General features: G+C 41.7%; 1 protein-coding gene across 1 annotated transcript; it reads right to left on the bottom strand.

The window, feature by feature from the left end:
- Positions 1–1,873: 1,873 nt before the first annotated feature.
- RAB39B (RAB39B, member RAS oncogene family) lies at positions 1,874–21,324 on the bottom strand. The gene is made up of 2 exons (XM_088482867.1): positions 19,818–21,324; positions 1,874–5,279 (listed from the first exon to the last, which is right to left on the bottom strand). Exons 1-2 carry the CDS (start codon positions 20,030–20,032, stop codon positions 4,853–4,855), a joined length of 642 nt encoding a protein of 213 aa, XP_088338993.1. The 5' UTR covers positions 20,033–21,324; the 3' UTR covers positions 1,874–4,852.
- Positions 21,325–22,539: the final 1,215 nt, after the last annotated feature.

The raw sequence follows: 22,539 nt of genomic DNA, 5'->3' as shown, positions 1-22,539 counted from the left end.
GCTGCTGTGAGTTTGTAGGCAGTGGCTGTATGAAAATATGCAAATGGACTGAAGCCCAATGGTGGTTTTGCAAATCCAAATGACTGCATACAAGGACGCAGCATCAGTTACAGATCAGTGGATTATCAGAGTTCTGAGTAACCCCATGGTCACACAGAATGGCTGCCGGGACTGAGATGCCACAGCCATTCTTACTGCACAGGGGGTCACAGGCTCAGACACCTTTGCCGCAAAGGTATAATGGAGGCAGGTTACATTTACATGCAATTCACTGAGATTTTATGCACCAAAGACTTTTTGTTACCTGATGAAAGGGATGTTACTGCCTTGTCTATTAACAAGTTAACTCTAATGAGAAGGGAAACAGATGAAACCATCTTGTATGGAGTCACATTAAGCCATTTTGGGAGCAGCATGATAAATTGTAATTTTCAAAGCCTGGAATTGCCACTGCGAAGATGCCAGCTGCAGGGCCACACACAGTCACCTGTGGTCTATATTACAGCACATGAAACTATAACCCAACGTCAGGCCCTGTGACAATTATCTGAATACCACATGTAAATGTTTCTTCACAGGCACCCACCAAGTACTCTTCATTTAATATGTAGAAGAAGATCAAAATGCAAAGATGCTATATAAAAATTATTTAATATTGAATCATTGAGGGGGACATTTAATGTTTGATGTACCGCCAGGATGTTTAGCCGGGCCCATCATTGTATATTACGGCAGCTAAACATTGTTAATTTTGCTGCAAACATCTGTAGGGTAAGAAGAAAATTAGCGTTGGTACTGGTGGTGAAGTGCCAGCCTTTGCAGAGAATTAAATCTCCCAGAGTAACTAGAAATAATGTATTATTACTATTGATGGTAACTAAAGGTTGAATGAATAAACATATGCTGGGGATGAGATCATGAACCAGGAGTATATTGGTCCTTTGAACAATAAATGACAATTCAATTTAGCACCATGACATGACAATTTATTGGTGAAATGTGGAGAAGTATATAAAATAATGAGTTGTAAATTCTCCATATTGGACCTGTATGCCAGCAGGGATTTCACTTTGGGCCTGAATCTAGAAAACCAGTAGACAGCTGACAGAGAAGTACATCAATTTTTTTTTTCCCCCAGCTGGAAACGCCAGATCATAAAGTCGTTTGAGCATATCTATTGTCTACAGCATAATCTAGCCCAGTGATTCCCAACCACGGTCCTCAAGGCACACTAACAGTCCTGGTTTTAGTGATATCCATGCTTAAGCACAGATGGTTAAATCAAAATAACTGAGGTACTAATTAAGTCACCTGTCCCAGCTATGGCTAGCCTTAAAACCTGGACTGTTAGTGTGTCTTGAGGACCGTGGTTGGGACCCCTGATCTAGCCAAATACTTTATTCCATATCTCCTCTATTTTTCCTACATCACTTCTGGGAGGTGTGGAATGAAAAGAATGGATGGGCAAGCTTGATTATGCAAATTGCATCTTCAAGTAAGTAGGGCAATCACATTGTTTATCCCCTCTCAGTAAATATAGTGTGGCAAGGGCATGGTGATGAAATCAGGTCATCATACCTCCCACTTGGTGCTTACTGCAATGGACAGGGCTTAATGGTGCTATCTGTGTCTCTACCCACCTGCTCTCCAGGAAAATTGCCTGCTCTTGGGAGTCCAGGTCTCCCAGACTTTCCATGAGTATAGAGTACTATGACACACACAGGCGCTTTCCCTGCCCATGTGGTACATTCATCCTTAGTTGGGTTCACTGCTTGTATTGATACTTCAAACACGGTTTATTAAAGCCTCTGAAGAAAAAGTCAACAGCACATATGAGGGTTCAGTGTGAATGCTGGAAAACACACACGCACGCACGCCCACCCACCCACCCCCCCCCTTAGCACTTATGTCTACATTTTCTTAAGATGACTGAATAAACCCTGATTGCTGATACCCATAGTGCTGCTGATGCAGTTTTAGCATTTTTTTTTTTTTTCTCAATCAAAAGGCAAAAGAAAGGTTCATTATCAAGTAATTCTTATCAAACCTATTAGTAATTAGGGGTATATTTACTAAAGTGCGGGTTTAAAGAAGTGGAGATGTTGCCAATAGCAACCAGTTTCTACTTATCATTTATCTAGCACCATCTAGAACATAATAGATAGAATCTGATTGGTTGTTATCGGCAACATCTCCACTTCTATAAATCCGCACTTTAGTAAATATACCCTTTAGTGGATATGAACTGTAAAAAAAAAAATTGACGGAGAGCTCTTTCAAAAATAGGTGTTGAGTGCCACCACTGTCCAAAAATCATGTCCATACATAATTTTAGCTTAAAGGCCTTTAACCGGATGTTAAAAATGATTGATGTACTTCCTACGGGCAGTAGACACTCGCTCCCAGTTACTTGCTAACCACTCAAATGCAAATATGTCTGAGCACTCCCAGTGTTCTCTGTATCACTCTGCATGTGAGCTGCACTGCTAACTACAACTCTAGTCATGCCCCCTATACACATGGCTTAAATCTATTCTCCACAAGCACAGGCTACTGGATAGTTTTTAACTTCATACAGAGAAACCTTTTTAATCTAGTGCCAACAATGCTAAACTTCAGCTTTTGTAAGGTCCAAGCAACTATTACACGCTGCTTTTGGTTGTTAGAGCTGCACAGAGTATTTTAATAGAGTGCATTGTGAAATATTCCATCAGTAGTTAGAGCAGTTGTCAGGGAACAGGGGTAATTTACCCCACATGGGTTAAAAATGAAATTCCTGGGGCTAATGGACGGACAGCTGGGCATGCATATGAATCATAATATAGAATGATTCATATGCATGCCTGGCTGTGCCGCAGGGAGGCTCTAAGCCGGACGCCTGCTGCGATGTTATTACCAGCAGCCGCCCGGCTCCTTCCCTGCAGCACCGCGTTAGCCGGAGAGGCTCTTCTGAACTCCAGCTTCCGGCTCTCTCACCATGCACACTATGGGAGAGACAGCATGACGTCTCTCCCATAGTTCCGAGGAGCAGCCGGGCGGACAGGACGGCGGCTGATGCAGGAGCAGGGAATAAGGCAAGTGTTTTTTTGGGGGGGGGGGGTTTGTACAAGCGGCACTACTACAGGGGCATAACTATGGGGGCACTACTATATGATTTCCTTCCTTTCAAATCAAGGGAAGGAAATCATATAGTAGTGCGTCTCTAAATATATTTTGGGGTAAAAAAGTTCTCTGACCCCTGAGTTAGAGTATAGTGTAGTTAGCATGCAAAACCCTAAAATCTTTTCTAACACAAGTCTCTCATGGAAATATCCTGCCATTCAGACAATTCACCACTTGCATGTGCTGAGCAGCTGGATCTCTTCAGGAGTGACAGGGACCTGTTACAGCGGCTGAAAGATGATCACATCTACAGGCCAATAGAGATCGCTTGTGGTAATTTTCCCAAAACATTTACCGACTCTTGTTAATCCTTTTGACATATATCAGATCATTAATGGGCATGTTGATATGGGACCACTCACTACAATCCCACGTGTGACCAGTGTAAGCCTGGAGGAGGGTAAATCGAGGTTTGGCTAACTATTCACAGCCTTAGTGTGAAAACTCAAAACTACAATACAGGTTTCTCAGCTGTACTTTTTGTTTTTAGCCAGTTAGCTGTATATTTTTTATTTTGCAGCCAATGACATTTCATGATCCTATATAATGCCATGTTTTTAAATATTGTTAAAACTATAGAAAACCTGGTACCAAGGCAAAAATGGCATTGTAAGCAAACACAATGTCAGAATAGACAAGAAAATGAATATAACCTGCATTCTTCAGTTTCATATTACCTTATATTAATCTGCATCTCGGCTGTACTGCCACAGAAGTAAAGGGAGTTTTCTTTTGACCTATTGCTTATTTAATTTATTCTTTCTCTGAAATAGTGCAACACATTATCTTATTTGGTCTGATTACATGTTTTAGTCTAAAAAAGAAGTTTAAAGTAGATTGGCAATTGACATATGCAATAGAAATTAGTCATCCAGTTGTCAATGTATTATCCTTTTATAGCAGTATAATCACTTCAATATTACATATTCTCCTTTAAGTATCTACATTTTGAGTCAAAGGAGATATTGAGCAACCACCACCAGTGTGCATACAGAGTGATCCATCGCCTGCATACACTCAAAGCAGCCATTTTGTCGAACTGTGCCACATTTTAAGAACTAGTGACATCATTGAGGCAAAAAAAAAAAAAATCCCCAAAACCTCAGCAATATCACTACTTTCCAATGACTTGGTAAACTGAATTCTCACAAATATTGGTTCAGTCCATAAAATAGCTGCCTCTGCTTCGCTTAAGTGACAGGCGCATGTTAAGGCCATTGCATTAGTTATTGTCACAGCAATTAGACATTTTATAATTAGAAGCTAGAACATAATCTTCATTGTCTTTTTGTCTTTCTTCAAAGTACAGTAAACGAGGGTTGCTTCTTCTATAACTATATATCATATGACCATTACACTGTGGTATTAACTCACTGCATATAACTACCAACATTAAACTACACAGAACTTATCAAATGAATTAGGATGATTTGAACTCTGTTGTCATTGACTTATGAATCCCAACTCCTAAACATAGACATGCACACTTGCCAAAGATGTAAGAACTTCCGTAAGATTGAGATGTGTTTTTTTGATTTTACCAACTATTTTTTACTTCCGCTGCCCAACCTCCCTTCACACTATGGTACTCAGAGCAATTACAAGGTACCCTTCACTTCACAGATTTTTTTTACGACTGTGTTATATTAGCAGAGTTCACAAAGGAGACCTTACTATTAGTTTGTACTGCTTAGCAAAGACACCGCCTGTCTGATTTAATTACCTCCTCAGAAGAATGCACTACATTTGGGACAAACCCACTTTTCACCCCCTCCCAGCCTTCTTGGATATTTATCTCCCCCTTTCTAACAAGCTCATATATATCGCGAGTCAGATCAGTGAAGGCTTTCTCTACATTGATGGCATCTCGGGCTGAGGTCTCAATATATCTCATGCCATACGCAGTAGCCAGTTTCTCAGCCTCGTGTCTTGTCACTTGCCGTTGTGTGTCCAGGTCACATTTGTGACCCACCAGAACAAAAACGATGTGATAGGGCTGCACGTGGGCCTTAGCTTCTTCTAACCATTCATGAACATTCTGGAAGGAGCGACGGTTGGAGATATCAAATAGCAGGAGCCCTCCAACAGAGTTTCTGTAGTAGGCACGTGTGATAGATCTGAAATTAGACAGAACACTTCATTTAAAGAAAAGCAAAATACAGGAACGTAAAAGAACAATCAACAAATTTTGTAAGATCAATTTTCATATCTCACATTCCAAATGCACCATAGTGGCTATGGACTATAACTATTTTATGACAAATGGAAGAAAAATGTTATGTGGAATGTGAATAAAGATACTACAAGTGTATAATACATTTCCCAGATCCTTTATGTAACTGCATCCTTTGTTAGAGCTAGCTGACTCTATTAATGACATGAGACAACTTGGAGTGACCCAGTATAGTTCTCTGTCTCACTGCCTAGCTGGAGCTGCCATGCAGCAAACAAGGTTTTTTTTTTACTGTTTGTCTAGTTTTGTTTTGTTAGTTATTCTACTCATACTTAGGACACATGATTTTTGCCAGCTCTGGTGGAACAACAAGTCCAAGAATGCACTGACTGGGCATATTGGTTACTTCTGGGGAGGATGTTTAGCATACGCTGTATATCAGTAGCCATCTTGTCATGAACTTGCAGTTTTCATCTGACGGACCAATGAGTGATCAACTGCTGCTTGTCTCACTGATGTGTAGACTCTGGTTAGAGGGAGATCACTAAATAGTGAGCAACTTTCTTGGACTGACCTACAGAGGCCTGTAATGCCTGTGGGCTTAATGTTTATAATTCCAAGTTTATGTGGAACCAAAACATTATTAGGACCATGGTATTGGAATAGTTAATTGGGATCTTAATTATCTCTACCAAGTCGAATTATACAATAGTCCGGTGGATGCTTAGAGAGACGGTAGTTTACAAAATAGTAGAGTAAATGTCTGAAGTATCATTCAATGTAGACAAAAAGGCTAGGAATGAATCTATGTTCCAAGTTTTAGAGTACAGTATTTGGGTAAGATCGGTCTAGAGATAAATATTACTTTCAGGAGTTGACTGCATAATATATTGTTTGCCAAGCCAGGGGCTCAGAGCTGAGCCATTATAGTTGCCGATGACAAGCGTAGTTTACATTTATAGACAAGGAAGTCCAAGGCAAAATGGAGGAAGGACAAAACATGAGCTGAGTCTCTTTGAGACACCACAAGCTTAACTCGTCTAACATGAAGTGATATCTGGCCTTTGTTTGATGTCTTAATGAGGCCACTACGTTACACTCAGAATCCCCAGTTGTCCTCTTACAGGATTCAACCAATATCTGTTTCTACTGACTAAGCTACCAGGTTTGTAAACTTACAGGTCTTCTGTAAGAGCAGTGTGCATCCCGGACCTGCCGTAGTGTCATCCTCCTTTTTAGAGCTCCAACCAGGGATTATTAGCAATTACAGGGTCTCACATTGATACATACTCTGGTGGTGCATTATTGTCATTAATCCTGTGTCTGCATATTTCAGCATATTGCTGGATTCTCAATCCACATAGCCAAGAGCTGTTCTCTATACTTTGGCTTGACCAACTATTCCTAAAGTTCAAACCAATACAGATTTAGTTCTATTAACATCCAAATACGGATTTCAATAAGAATCAATGTGGGATATTGCAGTTGCTCTGGTACTAATCCACAAACATTGGTCATCGACTGTAGTGGTGATCAAGCTACATTGTAATTTCTTTTAAAGGATGCGGTCAAAATGCAGACAACCAGGAAGTTGCCTGACTAAATCCCGGTGTTGAAATCCTGACGCGGGACTAAAGACAGGCGTTGAAATCCTGACACCCGTCTACATCCCGATGCCGGAATTTAGACAGACTGCTTCCCGAACGAAGGTAAGCCGGGCAATGTTAGCGCTTAGCCACGGGTCGGTGAGGGTTAGGTTAAGGAAGTCCTGGGGGCACTTAGGGTTAACTTAGTAATAAGTTACTCCCAGGGAGCACCTTAGTCACCTAAACAATAACTATATCAATTATTTTTATATTTATCCCATAGGGTATATATTCCTCTTTTACCTGTGCTGCATTCTCTTTTCCCATTCCCACTCCCTTGATATATGGGACTTAGGGTTAGGCAACACCCCAGACGGGCTAGGTTTATGGTGCGGGGGGAGGGGTTAGGCACCACCCCAGGTTAGGTTTAGGGTGCGGGAGGTAAAGGACCGCTAAGGTAGGGTTAGGGGGGGGGAGGAGGAGAGGGTTAGGGTACTTACCAGCCCCAGTCGAGATCCTAACGGTTCGGGCTTCCAGTGTCTTTATTTAGTCTGCCGGCATTACATCAGGTGGCATTACATACCGATTCCGCTTAAGGCGTATATATTTTTTATGTATATTTATTATTAGTATAGGTGTCAGTCAATGTGACTAATTCATTTCTCCATCCAATATCCTGACTGTTTCTTCTTTATACTGCTCAGTTCTCCCAGTGTGTGGCGCATCATTTTGATGGAGGAGTTTTGCCTACTAGGGCAATTGTAGCCCATTTGCACCAGTACCTCACTCACCTTGCTTAGAAAATGCAGCTGTCCTAATTACTTCCTCTGACTCCCAATTTAATATAGAAGAGGAGCTGATAATTCCTCTATATATGTGGGGGACCAGTAATGGGTATTTTGAGAGAGGACTCATCATTTAATGCTCTCTGCGGGCTTACAGTCAAAACCAGGGAATAATACTGTTGATTTGCCTGAACAAACTTCCCCACGGTGATTTACTGCATTTGTTTTCTTTATAAATTTCCTCAGAAGGATTGGCTTCCATTAGGTAATAGTAAGAGGCAATAATTAGATGGAAGTTTTAACTCAGAATCTGGGGTAAGGATGTTATCTGTCAATCACCCAAAAAAAAAATGTTCTTTAAATTATAATTTGAGCTGATGAAGAAGAGGATGAAGATACTATTACCAGCCTTGTATTAGGCTTTTTCAAATCCATTTTCACTATAATAGGATAGTTGGCAGTCACTGTTGCCACATCCTCCATCAATGGCTGCTAAAAAAAATAAAAACACAGCTTCAGGGAACCAGACGCACATGTAACCAATCACAGGTGTGCACATGACTCTGTAGTGTGCGAGCTGTGTGCATGTGCGATTCCCTGTCATTCTGGCAGAGGACTGCAACTGTTTTTCACTCTCCCTGCCTTCAGCGATATTTGGGAGGCGTTCCCTCTTAGCCCGCTGTCTATTGAACAAAAACAATCCACAGAGACGTCCAGAGCTTACAGAACTGCAAGAGTGCAACAATATTTCAAGGGCTTGCTTCATTCAATTTCTACAAATCTGCAACTTCCTTGACTCCCAACAATGAGAGTCACAGCCAACCATCATGGAATCAGTGTCACACTAAATCAAACACTAATACCCCTTTCACATCACAACCCCGGGACGCACCCAGGATTTTGTACATGTGTCCATCCAGAGTGAAATTCGGGTGAGGACCCCTTTCAGACTGGCGGCCCGACCGGGCTTATTGCTGGGTCGATGACGTCACATGCTGAGCCGGCGCTTGAAGAGGCAGTGCGGTGAATTTGACCCGGGTCGCATCGACCCAGGTTACCCGTTCACACTGCACTGCAAGCCGGGTTGAACCTGTGTTCAACCCTGCTTGTTACCAGGGTTATTTCAACTGGGTCCTTTCACTCTGCACAATAACCTGGAAGTGTAAAAGGGGTATAAGTTGCTTATTAGGGATCACAGATCCGGTTAATTTTTGGGTAAAAAAATATCCAGAATTATAAACATTACATTCTATGCGTTAACATGATACCATAGGACAGTCTGAGTGAGTCACTAATGAGTGACCATCTCTCTCTGACTCAAATCGAGTCGTCTGTGCCACAGTGCGTCACTCACTTGAGTCAGAGGATACTGTAGCTGGAGCCATGGAAACCTCTGTTCCACCTACACCAGTATTCCAGTGACTCTGGAGCGAGCTTATTCCTGGAAGGAGACTGTAGCCAAGATACTATGGCAATAGCAACAACCAAGGCCCAGGCAGTAAGACAAAAGGGAAGGGCTAATGAAAGTATTCTGTGAACTGCAATGGAGTACTCAGCAAAATGGAGTGCTATATTTACTGTGTTTTAATGGGGTATGAATTAAAAACAAAGTGCATGTTATATATTTTTAAAGAGCAGCACACCATTCCACCTCGAATCAATCAAGTGCACATACCATTCCACCTATAGCCAAATAAGTGTACACATTTCCACTATTAGCCAAAGTGTGCGCACACATTTCCACAATAAAATTCACCTTTTAGTACATTAGATGCACTTAGCACTCTTCTTAAGGAGCGTATCCACTAGACGATTCGCTCCATGAGCGCTATCGTCTAGTGTGTCCCCAGCAGTGATGTGCTCAAGGTCGGTAAAGATATTGAGCACACACACACTGAACGATATCATTCACGATATTGTTCAGTGACGTCACCCTCCCTTATCCCCGTACTTGCAGAACCTGACGATATTGTCAGGCTGCCCTCCAAGTACAGGCAATGACAGATGTCGTCAACGACCAGTGGGAGCACAAAATCGTTCAAATCATCCAATTTATCGTCTAGTGGATGTGCGGCTTAATTCTCTAGCCAGTGATTCTCAACCATTTTGTATCATGTACCGCCTTATAGTAATCTTCTCTACTCCCCGTCCTTCGATTCCCAATATCACACTATAGGCCGTACCATTGGACATTAGAGTAGCCCCATGGTTGCTCAGTATGTCCATTGGACCATGGTTGCCGGTACCAGTTCAACTGAAATAAAAGATTATGTAGATGACCATGACATGCCTGCATCTAGCTAGCCACCCCCGTTACAACCAAGGAACCCATACTGATATTGTCTCTCTCTGCGTCCAAATTCGTTCTGCCCCCACCAGTGGTAACCATCAGGGCGCAGAACAGAAAACATCAGACAACTGCGTCCACCTCTGGATCAGGCCCTATGTTACAAAGGGCCAATAAAAACATAATTTACATACATTGAAGTCACTTACATTATAAATATCCCATGAAAACCTTGATCAACATTAATATAATTGATGTAATAAAGTGTTGAGCAACAAGCGGCCCATAAGCCATATGTTGCCTGCTAGATCAGTGGTGGTTTGTCAAGACTCTGGTTCTTAGCGTTGCTGACAGGTGTAGACATTCATTCATTGCTGTCTCAAAACATCACAGGGAAGTTGCCCTGTGATTAATTGGTGCACCTGTTAACTCACGTGGTCTGCTAGTCAAATGGCTAGAGACCGCTTCAGATGTACACAGGAACTGGTTTAAATAGGAACAGTGTGTTCCTACCCTGGATAGTTCAAGACTTCTGGTTTACTTTGTATCCTGTACTCATGTCCTCTGTGACTTCATTGCTACTTTGTTGATTCCAGCTATTTACCATCTTCACTGAGTATAATTCATCTGCCGGCATCACAGCGTCCACGCTGTTCCATCTCAGCGCTGCAGTTTTCACGCTGCACTCAGACCCGCTATCCACCAGCCAGTGTGGCTCCAACACCGCAGCTTTCACATTGCACACTGAAACACTATCCCCCAGCTGCTGTGTCTCCTACACCCACCAGCATTGCAGCATCCACACTGTCTTCCATCTTGAGACCCATTCACCGCTGAGCTCGGTTACCTGCCTCTCCTGCAGTTCCCATACTGCATACAAGTCAGCTTAACCATCGCAACCCAGCCTGCAAGTATACCACTTCCATTTACCTGTGAACTGTTACCTGCCTATACAGAGTCTGTGTGCTCTGCTGCGGTCTCATTCCATCATACCGCTGAGACATTGCATGTTACTTCTTTATGCTGTTCTATTCTGTGCTCAGCGGTTGTCCAGGTATATAGTTATACCTGCTAAGTGGTGTTGGTTTCCCTGCACCGTGTGATGTTGTCTTGGGCTGATTCAGAGAAGGGTGCTGGTTCCAGGGCTAGGGTTCAGTGTGAGGTATACAGTCTGTGCACTGAGGTGTTCAGTACCTGTATCACCCTAATTCTCAGTTTCTGAGTTCCTCACTGGTTCCAGTTCCAGGTCCTGCGTTAGAGCTGTACCAGGGTTGCAACTTTCCTAAATTGTATTCTGTATGCATAAGACTGATTCTTGGCCTGTGTTCCTATCTACCAGTACTACTTTATTCTGATTTTCCGGGGTCACCCTTGTCGCTAGAGGATAACTCTGGATGGTCTTCTGAGGCCACTAGACAAGGTGTTGCCGAGTGTCCTGGGTAATCGCCTTGGTTCCAGACTAGCATCCTTGCATATCACAAGTCCGTGGTTCCTACACTAGCAATAGTGTCCGGCTACCTGTTCATACTCATGAGCCAGAGTTGGATCAAGCCACCTCTTTTCTCATACACATCGGCCATACCCAAGGGTCCCGAGCCGGATCTACAAAATAATCAGACTGTGACATGGTCAACATGAAAGAGAGCCAGAGGTAAAGGAAATATTCTGGGGAATTATACAGGGGAAGGTAAATCCGAGGTAAAGGAAATATTCTGGGGAATTATATGGGGGGAAGGAGAGCCAGAGGTAAAGGAAATATTCTGGGGAATTATACAGGGGAAAGAGAGCCAGAGGTAAAGAAATTATTCTGGGGGATTATACAGGGGAAAGAGAGCCAGAGGTAAAGGAAATATTCTGGGGAATTATATGGGGGGAAGGAGAGCCAGAGGTAAAAGAAATATTCTGGGGAATTATACAGGGGAAGGAGAGCCAGAGGTAAAGGAAATTCTGGGGGATTATACAGGAGAAGGAGAGTCAGAGGTAAGGAAATATTTTGGGGGATTACACAGGAGGAGAGCCAGAGGTAAAGGAAATATTCTGGGGGATTATACAGGAGAAGGAGAGCCAGAGGTAAGGAAATATTTTGGGGGATTACACAGGAGGAGAGGCAGAGGTAAAGGAAATATTCTGGAGTATAGGATGAGACAGAAACCATTACATATATAATCACTCCATGGACAAAGACTTATTTAAATAGTAATAAAAAAAAGGAACAGTCCATACATAATGTGAAGGATTGGAAATAGGTTTTCATATGCCTTCACTAACTGTATAACCGTCTGAGATTTATGATCAAAGCAGGGAGTCCCCAGGCTCCCTAATGCCAGCCTATCACATCATTCAGTCCTATGATTTTCTTAAATTTCACTTCTAGATTATTCCTTGTTCAAATAAGGTTACCCTTTTGTGATTACACCCTTGTTCATAAGAAGAGGGGAAAAAAAAGTGTGTCTTTCTATATGGCGCACAGACTGAAATTGATAAAAAATATATATTTCTTTATTGGGTATACATTAAAAAGTTCCAACAGGAACATAATCCAGCGAAATAAAGGTTAAAAGATAATAAAGCAAAAAATAATAATTGTGTAGCTATTTGTAATAAACAAAGTGAAATAAAATCAAAAAGAAACCCTGCCGTGTGTTTTTATTTCTTACTTTTAATATTACTAGATATCCATGCTCTGTAAATGGAAAATTAATTCTTACACAGAGCTCTGCAATAAACACTTGGGAGAGATAATAAATTATATTATAGGTAAAGAGTTAAATTGTTAGAAAAACCCATGCATCTCCATTCCCACATGTGACCAATAATAATAGGATAGATGCAATTATTATAATCATATGGTGGGAGAATTAATTTCCCATACATGAGATGTGCTTATATAATCATTATTAAGTGGTCCACTAGTGCACACCCGATAAGGCCTTGTATTGGCATTGGCACTTATCAGCCTATCCTTTAATGATTATTTACTATTGGTATCTTGCTGCATATTAGTCTCTGGTTAGTTAATAATGAGATATATTTATTATCTAGTGTGCTTATGTCTTTATTTAATTTACGTATTCCAGCAGCTCCTTAATAATATATTACTATAATGATATTTGCCACAGATCTCATGTGAATATATGTTGTTAATATTCACAATTGATTAAATTTAAGATTTATCTGTGTGCACACTGCTTTAACCGCAGTGAGAGTGTTGCAAACACAAATGTTGAAACACTGTTGCCAGTTGCTGCTGGTTCAATAAGATATGGATACTTTTGGCAAAATTTACTGAGCGGCGTGTTCTAAACCCCGGCGGTTTGATGGCGGGTTCTATTCTGTTCTAAACCCCGGGGGTTTGGTGGCAGTTTTGCAGCTGTTTCTAAATGACAGCCCTGTTCAATTCTATTCTAAAATGTGTTTTGACTGCGGTTTTGCTATCTGCAGATTTACTAAGGCCAAAACCGCTGCAAAACTGCTGTCAAAACACATTTTAGAATAGAACAGAACAGGGCTGTCATTTAGAAACTGCTGCAAAACCGCCACCAAACCCCCGGGGTTTAGAACAGAATAGAACCAGCAGTTAAACCGCCACCAAACCGCCGGGGTTTAGAACCCGCCGCTTAGTAAATTTTGCCCATAGACTCATACACACTGAAAAGTACTTAAACGTTCTGTCACTAGAGAAATAAAATAGAGAATCAGGTCTTGTTATTCATACTTGACGTATGATAAGTTTGTCTCCGTGTTTTATAACCAGACCACAATGTGAGTGTCACAGACGCTCAGTGTTAGATACTGTTACCAGTGTGCAATCCATGCTCAGTAATAATCAGATATAACAAGCTCTGACTTATCTTATCTTTTAACCTTTATTTCGCTGGATTATGTTCCTGTTGGAACTTTTTAATGTATACCCAATAGAGAAATATATATTTTTTATTATCACTTTCAGTCTGCGCCATATAGAAAGACAAACTTTTCTTTCCCTATTCTTATGAACAATACAGTATTTTTTGTCTCACGGCAGCACCCCTATTTCAGACATATCAATTTTCTTGATGGTAAATATGGGGATACTGGGATTACAATACCCAATGTGCGCAGATGTACTTTTTCCTTCGTATCTTATGTAATTACACCCTTGACAGATTTCATTAAAGAGATGTTACACCCTTGACAAATTTGATAACGAGATGTTATTTTCGCAGCACTATTTAATGTTTTGCTTTTTTGTTTAAGTTATGCTATTGATGGTATGTGAATAAAGAATAAACTCTCTGTGTTGCCACTGAGAGCTTTATCCCGGAGCTATATAGGCTTCTGTAATATAAATCCCACTTTTAGTGGTATATTCTATACACAGCTGCTAGCTCAAAAAGTCAGTTACTCTGCTGACTTGAACCAAAAGCTTCTCAAAACACAAATTGAGCTGCGCTAGTGTCAGAATAAATAATGCATATATCTGTATATGTTTGATTGAGCATATAAACTTCAAAACGCTTTCTCCAAATAAAACATTTAAAATTTCATTCCTCCACAAGAATACATATGGTATGAAAATGTATAACAATATTTAGCAATATAACATAATGATAAAATGGAACTTTTCAGTTGCCAATACTATGCTACAATTTGTTCACAGCAAACCACTGTCACATTCTCGGTATCCACCCAGGTTTAGCTCCTTATATCCATAGACGGGTTTAGGCAGTGAACATAGAGTCTTGGTTGGACGTTATAATAATTAGGAACAGAGTGGTACAAAGATGTTGCTCACCATACCCCACCGAGTAAATGTTATCCGGTCCGTATATCCTTTTTATATCTGGCTTTCACCACAGATGGATTTAGGGTATGGATACAAATACAGTCCCAGCTAGCGTGGTGTCTGTAGTGTACTCACCGTCTCCTTCCCAGCTACAGGATGGGGGAGACCCGCCTCCCCAGTGTTGATGCCAAGTGGGCGCACCTGTTTTCCTGTGACGAAGTTAGCTCACTCTCACACTCTGCTGTGAATATCCAGTCGCTCAATAGCGCTATTAGTAGAGTGAGCACAGGTTTAGATACTGTAACAGGCTGGTGCAATAAGCTGGTGCAGTGTCCCATATGCTCAGTGCTGTTGTAAATGCCAGAGAGCTTGTAGGTATAAAGCTGGTAGTAGACTGGTATAATGTAGCAAAGCAAGAATTGGCTCTTTTGAATAGGACCCTTATTGACGCGTTTCGCTCCTCTCCAGGGCTTTATCAAGATCTGCAGTAGGGCCAACAGAGGATGTTGCTAATGACCCACGATAGCACGCATATCATGGGTACACACTAGATGATGTACTCAATATATCACTCCTATCCGTGGGACCGGATGACATATCGTCTAGTCTGTACCCAGCTTTAGAAAAGACAACCTGAGTAAACACAAAATACAGTTTTTAAATGATCACTGATCATTTAATTTCCACCTTTTTACTATCCTAATAAAGCCCCTGGGACATATTGGAGGTATATCATCTAAGTAATTTGTCAACTGAGTTACAATACCCATACAAAGGAGTTTGACTATACATTTTAGAAATGTAGTTTTAAAAAAGTTTATTTTTGACAATTACAATAAAAGTTATATTTTAATATACACAACACTATTTATCAAGAGTGCCCCAGAAAAGAGTCCATCTCCTAAACAAATGTGTCTAATCCAGACTCTAGGGAGCACCACCAACTTGAGCTAATTGAACCACGTAGTGGGTTAAATGAATTGTAATGTTGGTTACTGAAATTATATTTTTATGATTTAAATTCTGTGCGGAATCCCCCCAAATAACTTCTTCGCATCATTTAATTTATTCAAGGAAGGAAACTATCCAATACCAACTGGCCCTGAAATAGTAATTGCTCCCCTTAGTTCAACCAATGAACCAAATTAAATTTATAATTGAGTTCAATTAGACTAGACACAATCAGGCTTGATTACTGCCAGTCCTGTTAAACCTTGATATCTCTTAAGTGGAACTTTTCCAGCAATTTGAAGATGGCTAAAAGGTCACAACAAGCAGCACAGTATGCCGCAATCAAAAGAAATTCCAGAAGATATAAGAAAGAAAGTTATTGAAATATATAAGTCTTGAAAGGGTTACAAAGCCATTTCTAAGGCTCTTGGACTCTGGCTAACCACAGTAAGAGCTATTATCTCCAAAAAGAGAAAGATTGGAATAGTGATGAATCTTTCCAGGAGTTGCCAGCCTGCCTGTATTCCTCCAAAAGCGCACTGTCGATTCATCTAAGAAATAACACAAGAGCCCAGATGAACATCTAAGGACCACAAGGACTTGGAGGCCTCTACTGTCTCAGTTCATTATTCCACCATAAGAGATTAGTCCAAAATGCTATCCATTGGAGAGTTGGAAGGGGTAAACCACTGCTAACCAAGAAGGACATAAAGACTTGTCTCACATTTGCCAAAAAACACATTAATGACTTTTGGGCTAATGTTCTGTGGACTGATGAGAGAAAATTGAACTTTGTAAGACATGGGTCCCATTACATCTGGTGTAAATCTAACCGAGCATTCAACAATAAGAACATCAAACATGGTGGTGGTGGTAGTGTTTAGGGACCTGGATGACTTGCCATCATTGACGTACAGTAAACATGAATTCTGCTCTCTACTTAAATTTTGAAGGAGAATGTACGGTTATCAGACTGTGATCTCAAGCTCAAGTCCAAAGGTTATGCAGCAAGAAAACAATCCAAATCACAAGAGCAAGTCCAACTCTGCATAGCTCAAAAGAAACAAAATGAAAGTTTTGGAGTGGCCTAGTCAAAGTCCTGACTTGAATCCAATTGAGATGTTTATGGGACATATAAGCCTTAAACGTGCAGTTTGTACTTGAAATCCCTCCAATGTGGCTGAATTAATGCAATCCTGCAGTTCAGCGATGTGACAGACTGATCTCCAGTTATTGGAAGCATTTGGTTGCAGTTGTTCCAGCTAAATGTGGCACAACCAGTTATTACGTTTTGTTTGGTTTTTTTTTGGTTTTTTTGGGGGGGTGGGGGGGGGGTGACGGGGGGGGGGGGGGAGTACATTACCTTCCATTAAATTTGTATGAAAATCTGAAACAATTAAGTATAACAAAGTCACCGTGTAGATAGATAGATAGATAGATAGATAGATAGATAGATAGATAGATAGATAATTGAGACATGTGTTGGTTCTCATTGATACAGAAACCTTTTAAATACTAGATTATGGAAATAATAAGAACTATATACTTCTCTTATTTGATCCAAATATGGACCTATCTTGCTAAAGTAATTTCTCAATCTTTCAGAATATGTGGGGTGCTTAATTGGGCAATTAACACTATGGTACCTCTGAACAAACGATCACACAAGTTGGCAGAGGATAGGCTACTGAAGCATACAATAACAACTTTACTGGGAAGTGACATATTTTCAGTTAGTAGCCTGCATGACATGACTACAGTACCTTACACCTACCGTGTCTCATGTCATGAATCCCACAGGATCGTCCCAGTATTGATATCTAGCTATCCCACTGTCAAAAGTTTACTCTAATACTGGGTACACATTTAACGTTGTGTACCCAGCCGATGTGTTGTGCGGCGGGTCCTGGCAGGGGTTCCGGCATCAGCAAATGTGTACACACTTGCCGATGCCGGGAGCGGCAGCCATGCTGCATTCGGCAGCATGTCCCCCCGATGACGATATCGCCCATAGGGCCTACATGCAGGTCCGACGGGCGATGTCGCCGACTACGTGCGGGAGCTTGCATCGTCAATGACATAGATGGTACACACTGCCCAATGTGGACGATATGTCGTCCAACCCGCCGGATCGGACGTCATATTGTCTAGTGTGTACCCAGCTTTAAACAAACCAGGCTTCTCCCGCTTTTCCACTGTGTTGGCAGAAATATTTCTTATTAAATTTATAGTGTTGGGCTTTGGTACACAAAAGCTTTAGCTTGTTTTTACATGTAATTTAGACTTTCAATTCATATGAATACACAGGATTTGAGGAAATAAATACCTAACACTTTTACTTAACCAAATCTATCTTCTTTAAGTAGCGAGAACATTAGGAGTTATATTACCATGATGCCTGCAACATGTGAACACGGTCCCCAGGCAGGCAACGCACACAGTGTTAGAGGAATGATATAGAATACAGAAATCACACTCTAACTATTGTCTATAACAGCCATGTAAAACATGCGGCTTACGGTATCATCACGCATCTGGGATTCTTCCGGACAGTGTGGGAATCACAGGGTCTATCCGGAGGCTTGTCATTACAGGACAGGAGGAGTCCAGAAATCTCAGGCCAGACCTCTGTGACAGACTGTCTGTCTCCTCCTTCAGGCGTGAGTGCAACTCTGTGGTGAGTCACAGAGTCAGAGCAGGGGCAGGAACAGCGCCAGCTGACAGGTGGGGAGGAGACTGGCCCAAACAGGGTGCCATGCTGGCCTGGCTCAACTGATGTGGAGACGCAGGATTACTATGTGGAGCTAGCCTGGTGTTGGACAGGTAAAGCTATGTCAGTGATGAATTCAGACAGGCCACGGACTGCAAGCATAATCTAGCTGCTGGTTTGCTGGCATAAGGGAGTAGGGTAGGCACTGCTGTCACATGAGGATCTGGCAAATATAAGGAACATGAGGAGGTCTCATGACATATAAAGGGCTATGAGGAGGTTATGACATATATAGGCGCATGAGGGGGACTCTAATGCCATATAAAGGGACATGAGGAGACTCTGAGGCATATATTACAGACCCTCCAACATGACCCGTTCCATTAGGTACAAAATGCTCTGCTCCTGGGCTTCCTTCTTAATTGATGATTGCAGACACCTGTGGTGAAACACTATTATCATCAAATAACTAGCTCAACACAGGTGACTGCAATCATAAATTAGGTGGAAGTCCAGGAGCAGAGTTTTTTTGTACCTGATGGGAGGGGTTATGTTGGAGGGTAGGAGATTATTGATGCATGAAGAGGCTCTGGGCTGACATATAAAGGTGCTTTATTAGAGTGGTAAGAAAATGGCTTGAAATCTGTCAGACAAAATGTCTTTAACCCTATTGTAAATTAGGCCACGCCCCTGGTCATATCCAGGAATCCGGCCCTCTAATTTTTTGATATTCCCTAACGTGGCTCTAGGAAGGATGCAAGTTTGATGTGGCTGCTCTACAAATATAATGTGCCTAATAATTGCCTTCCCTCTTACGAAACCAACAGCCCTCATCACCTACCTACGAGTACATTATCTCACCAAGCCCTGATTTGTTGAAATGCAACTTAGGCCTTGGCCACGCGTGGGTAGGCAATTCAGACCTTCATCTTACCATGTTTGTACATATGTAAATATATGGCTACCAGTACAAAAAGTTAATCCTTTCACTTTCTGGTATATTTTACTTTTATACATCTGGGATGTTGAGTTTGGGTCATGGGGCTCTGCTATATGCAAGGGAAAAGGCTGCAGCAAAGTAGACATTTGGGGAAATTTATGAAAACTGGTTCAACGAAAAAAGGTGATGCCCCTCATAGCAACCAATCAGATGTTTGCTTATAGTTTCTAAGCTGTACTAGAAAACATTATAATCTGATTGGTTGGTATATAACATAATTGTTTAATATGTAAATCATCTATTATAGAATGTAGGTGTACACTATTCTACATGGTCCCTATTTTTTAATCAAAACACATTATTGTAATGTAAGAAGCAATGTTTGAAAGATATTCCACCACAGAATACTACTTAGTGACTCTACACATTGTAGAAGCACAAACAAGGGCACTCCTTACCTGAACCTCTCTTGTCCAGCAGTGTCCCAGATCTGCAACTTGATCCGCTTGCCTGGTTCAATTTCCACCAATCGTGAAAAGAAATCCACTCCCACTGTGGGGTCAGACACTTGGGCAAACCGGCCTTCTGTGAATCTTCGGATCAGACATGATTTCCCCACTGTGGAGTCCCCAATCACGATGAGCCGGAATTGGTACAACCAGATTGCTTCCATTATTCAAGACTATTTAAACCTGACGGTATGATGCTATACCCTTCTAAGTTCTTGTAGAATCCACTGGTTTCGTCTTCTATGCCAAAAGATCTGTTTATTGCTTCTTAAGGTGTCACAATTGTCAACTAGTAATAGTTATTGAAAGTTCCATCTACAGCCCTGCGCACACTACAGACACAAGAACAGGATATAGAGTCTTTCTTGTAGTAATTACCCAACTGATGACTCTTAGCCCCAGCACAGTGCAAAATGTATTCCAAATGTCTCTTGAGTCTCAGAATAGACCTCTTATCAGCAGTGCAACACAAATATATTTCATCTGAAACTGTTTTCTTAGCAAGTAGACATTTAAGTCTCTATTTCCAGTTATTACTAATGAATAGAAAAGCGAATGTCCTTGTCCCCTGAAAAGGTGCAAATTTAGTAACTGGCTCAGACTGTTAATCTAAAATAACATGCTAGGTGCAGTAGCAATGCTAATCTGCAGGGGGCGATCTGCATACACAGAATGGTCTGGGAAAAGGGAGTAGGGACTGATACTAGCCTCTGTGCAGCAGGATGAGGTGTGTGCTAGGTGCACTGGGAACAGCCATGTGCAGAATTAGGAAGGGAGGTCTCTGCTTCCTGATCACAGGCAGAGGAGGAAGGCAGACAGGTCAGACAGACTCCATTTTGTATATAGTGGGATATGCACGGGCCTTGTATATGGGCATCCGCTGAGTTGCTAGGCTGGGATAGTGACAGCAAAGACAAGGGAAGTCAGGATTACACGAACAATGCAGGGCCCTGTGCAAGAGGCTGCTGTACTGGTCAGCAAGGCCAGGCCGGGTCTCTCCTCCAGACAATGCAAGGCCCGGCCCTTACAACCCATACACAATGCAGACACCCTGTCCAGTCCTAGATCCAGAGCCTGGCCTCAGGTGCAGGGCTAGATGAGGCACCTACCTCCTCCCTATACTGGATAATACAGCACACGATGCTCCATCAGCCCCCGTTATGCAGCCTCAGCTGGGTCTGGTGGATGATCAGCATTAGGCAGTGACAGCCCTTCCCCTGTGCTGGAGGACGGGCAGTCAGCGGAGGTGCGCTCAGCCACGCAGCAACAAAGGGGGCCTGCAGGCTGCACAGAGCCCGGGAGACAATAGGTTTTTGCAGGGACAGGAGAGGCCCCGGCTGCTGTAAGATGGAGATCGGATGTGCTGCTGCTACTGAGCTCACACAGAGCTGATGATGAAATGGCAGCAACATCAGCACCAAACACTCTGACTCATCATTGGCATCAGCAGCCGCCGTAATCACCAGCCTACTAGGGCCAGGCCAGCCCCTACCACATTCATTAAAGGAGCAGCGCACTCAGTGCTGACTTCACCTTCCCAGCAATTGCTACAGTACCCCTCCCCCGTCACGGTTGATACAAGCAGTCTATTGGTCCTTGTTCCAGCAGTTATTTTCTACATGAATAAAAATAAAATGACCATATGCACAATAGTAAATATAGCAACTATGTTTCTTAAGGGGGTTAAATAAGTATTTAATCATTGTTATTTTGGGGGAGATGTATCAAACCTTCTAAAGCAGACAGGCAAAGAAGTTTCCCATGGCAACCAATCAGCTACTAGTTATTTTATAGAATGTACTAGAACTAAATGATAGCTAGAAGGTGATTTATTCTATTGGCAACTTCTCCGCTTATCATCATTAGAAGGTTTAAAACCTCTCCCCATTTATTTTTAATGTAGTGCTTTTTACTGGGTTGGGTATGAATAGCTGGCAGCTGAATTGCTGCTGGTTCAAATTCCGACGCCAGAGTGGGGATACCAACGTCGGTATCCTGATGTCTTCAGCAGTTTCCTGGGCGTCGGGATTTCAGCGACGGTATATCGACGCCCGGGATCCCATCTGCCGGCATATTTTTACCACAACCTGGGTCTCCCCTGTGCTGATCAAGTTCCTGTCATGTTATGTAGTTAATACGAACAAGTAAGGAATGTATATATGTTCTTTGCTTATCATATTTCTGGATTTAATGCACATGTGTGATATTTAAAGATAGTAAATGTGCCATTAAATGGGTAACCAAACTCTTTCATTCACATAAAACTTAATTTTTCCCAAACGTTTCACCCTTAGAATTCTAACAATGAAGGTGTGTACAGGTTAATAGAATTCTTTGTTTTTTTCCCAACCAACCTGATTCTCATACCTTATTAAACAATACCCTCTCTGTTCTCTTATGTAATACTTCAAAGTGAGAAAACAAAAGCTTCATTATACAATTCCTGAGGATCGGCTTATTGTGAGAACTTGGAATTTCGTCTCTTTATACTGTAGTGTGTGTAATCACCCTCCTCACAGTTTAACTGTTAGAAAGATGAACAGCAACATGTAAATGTCAGGAGTTTTTGACCCGAAATTATGGAAAAAAAAACCTCAGTGGTCTATTTATGAAGCAGTTATAACACCTCTTAGTGGAGTCATTGGGGTCGGTGACACCCAGTGCGCCAGTC

Source organism: Taudactylus pleione, unplaced genomic scaffold, assembly GCF_031769625.1.
Source record: "Taudactylus pleione unplaced genomic scaffold, aTauple2 ptg000296l, whole genome shotgun sequence".
In the NCBI taxonomy this organism is placed as follows: Eukaryota; Metazoa; Chordata; class Amphibia; order Anura; family Myobatrachidae; genus Taudactylus; species Taudactylus pleione.
The sequence above is the reverse complement of the archived record's forward strand: the minus strand, read 5'-3'. Positions and strand labels throughout refer to the sequence as shown.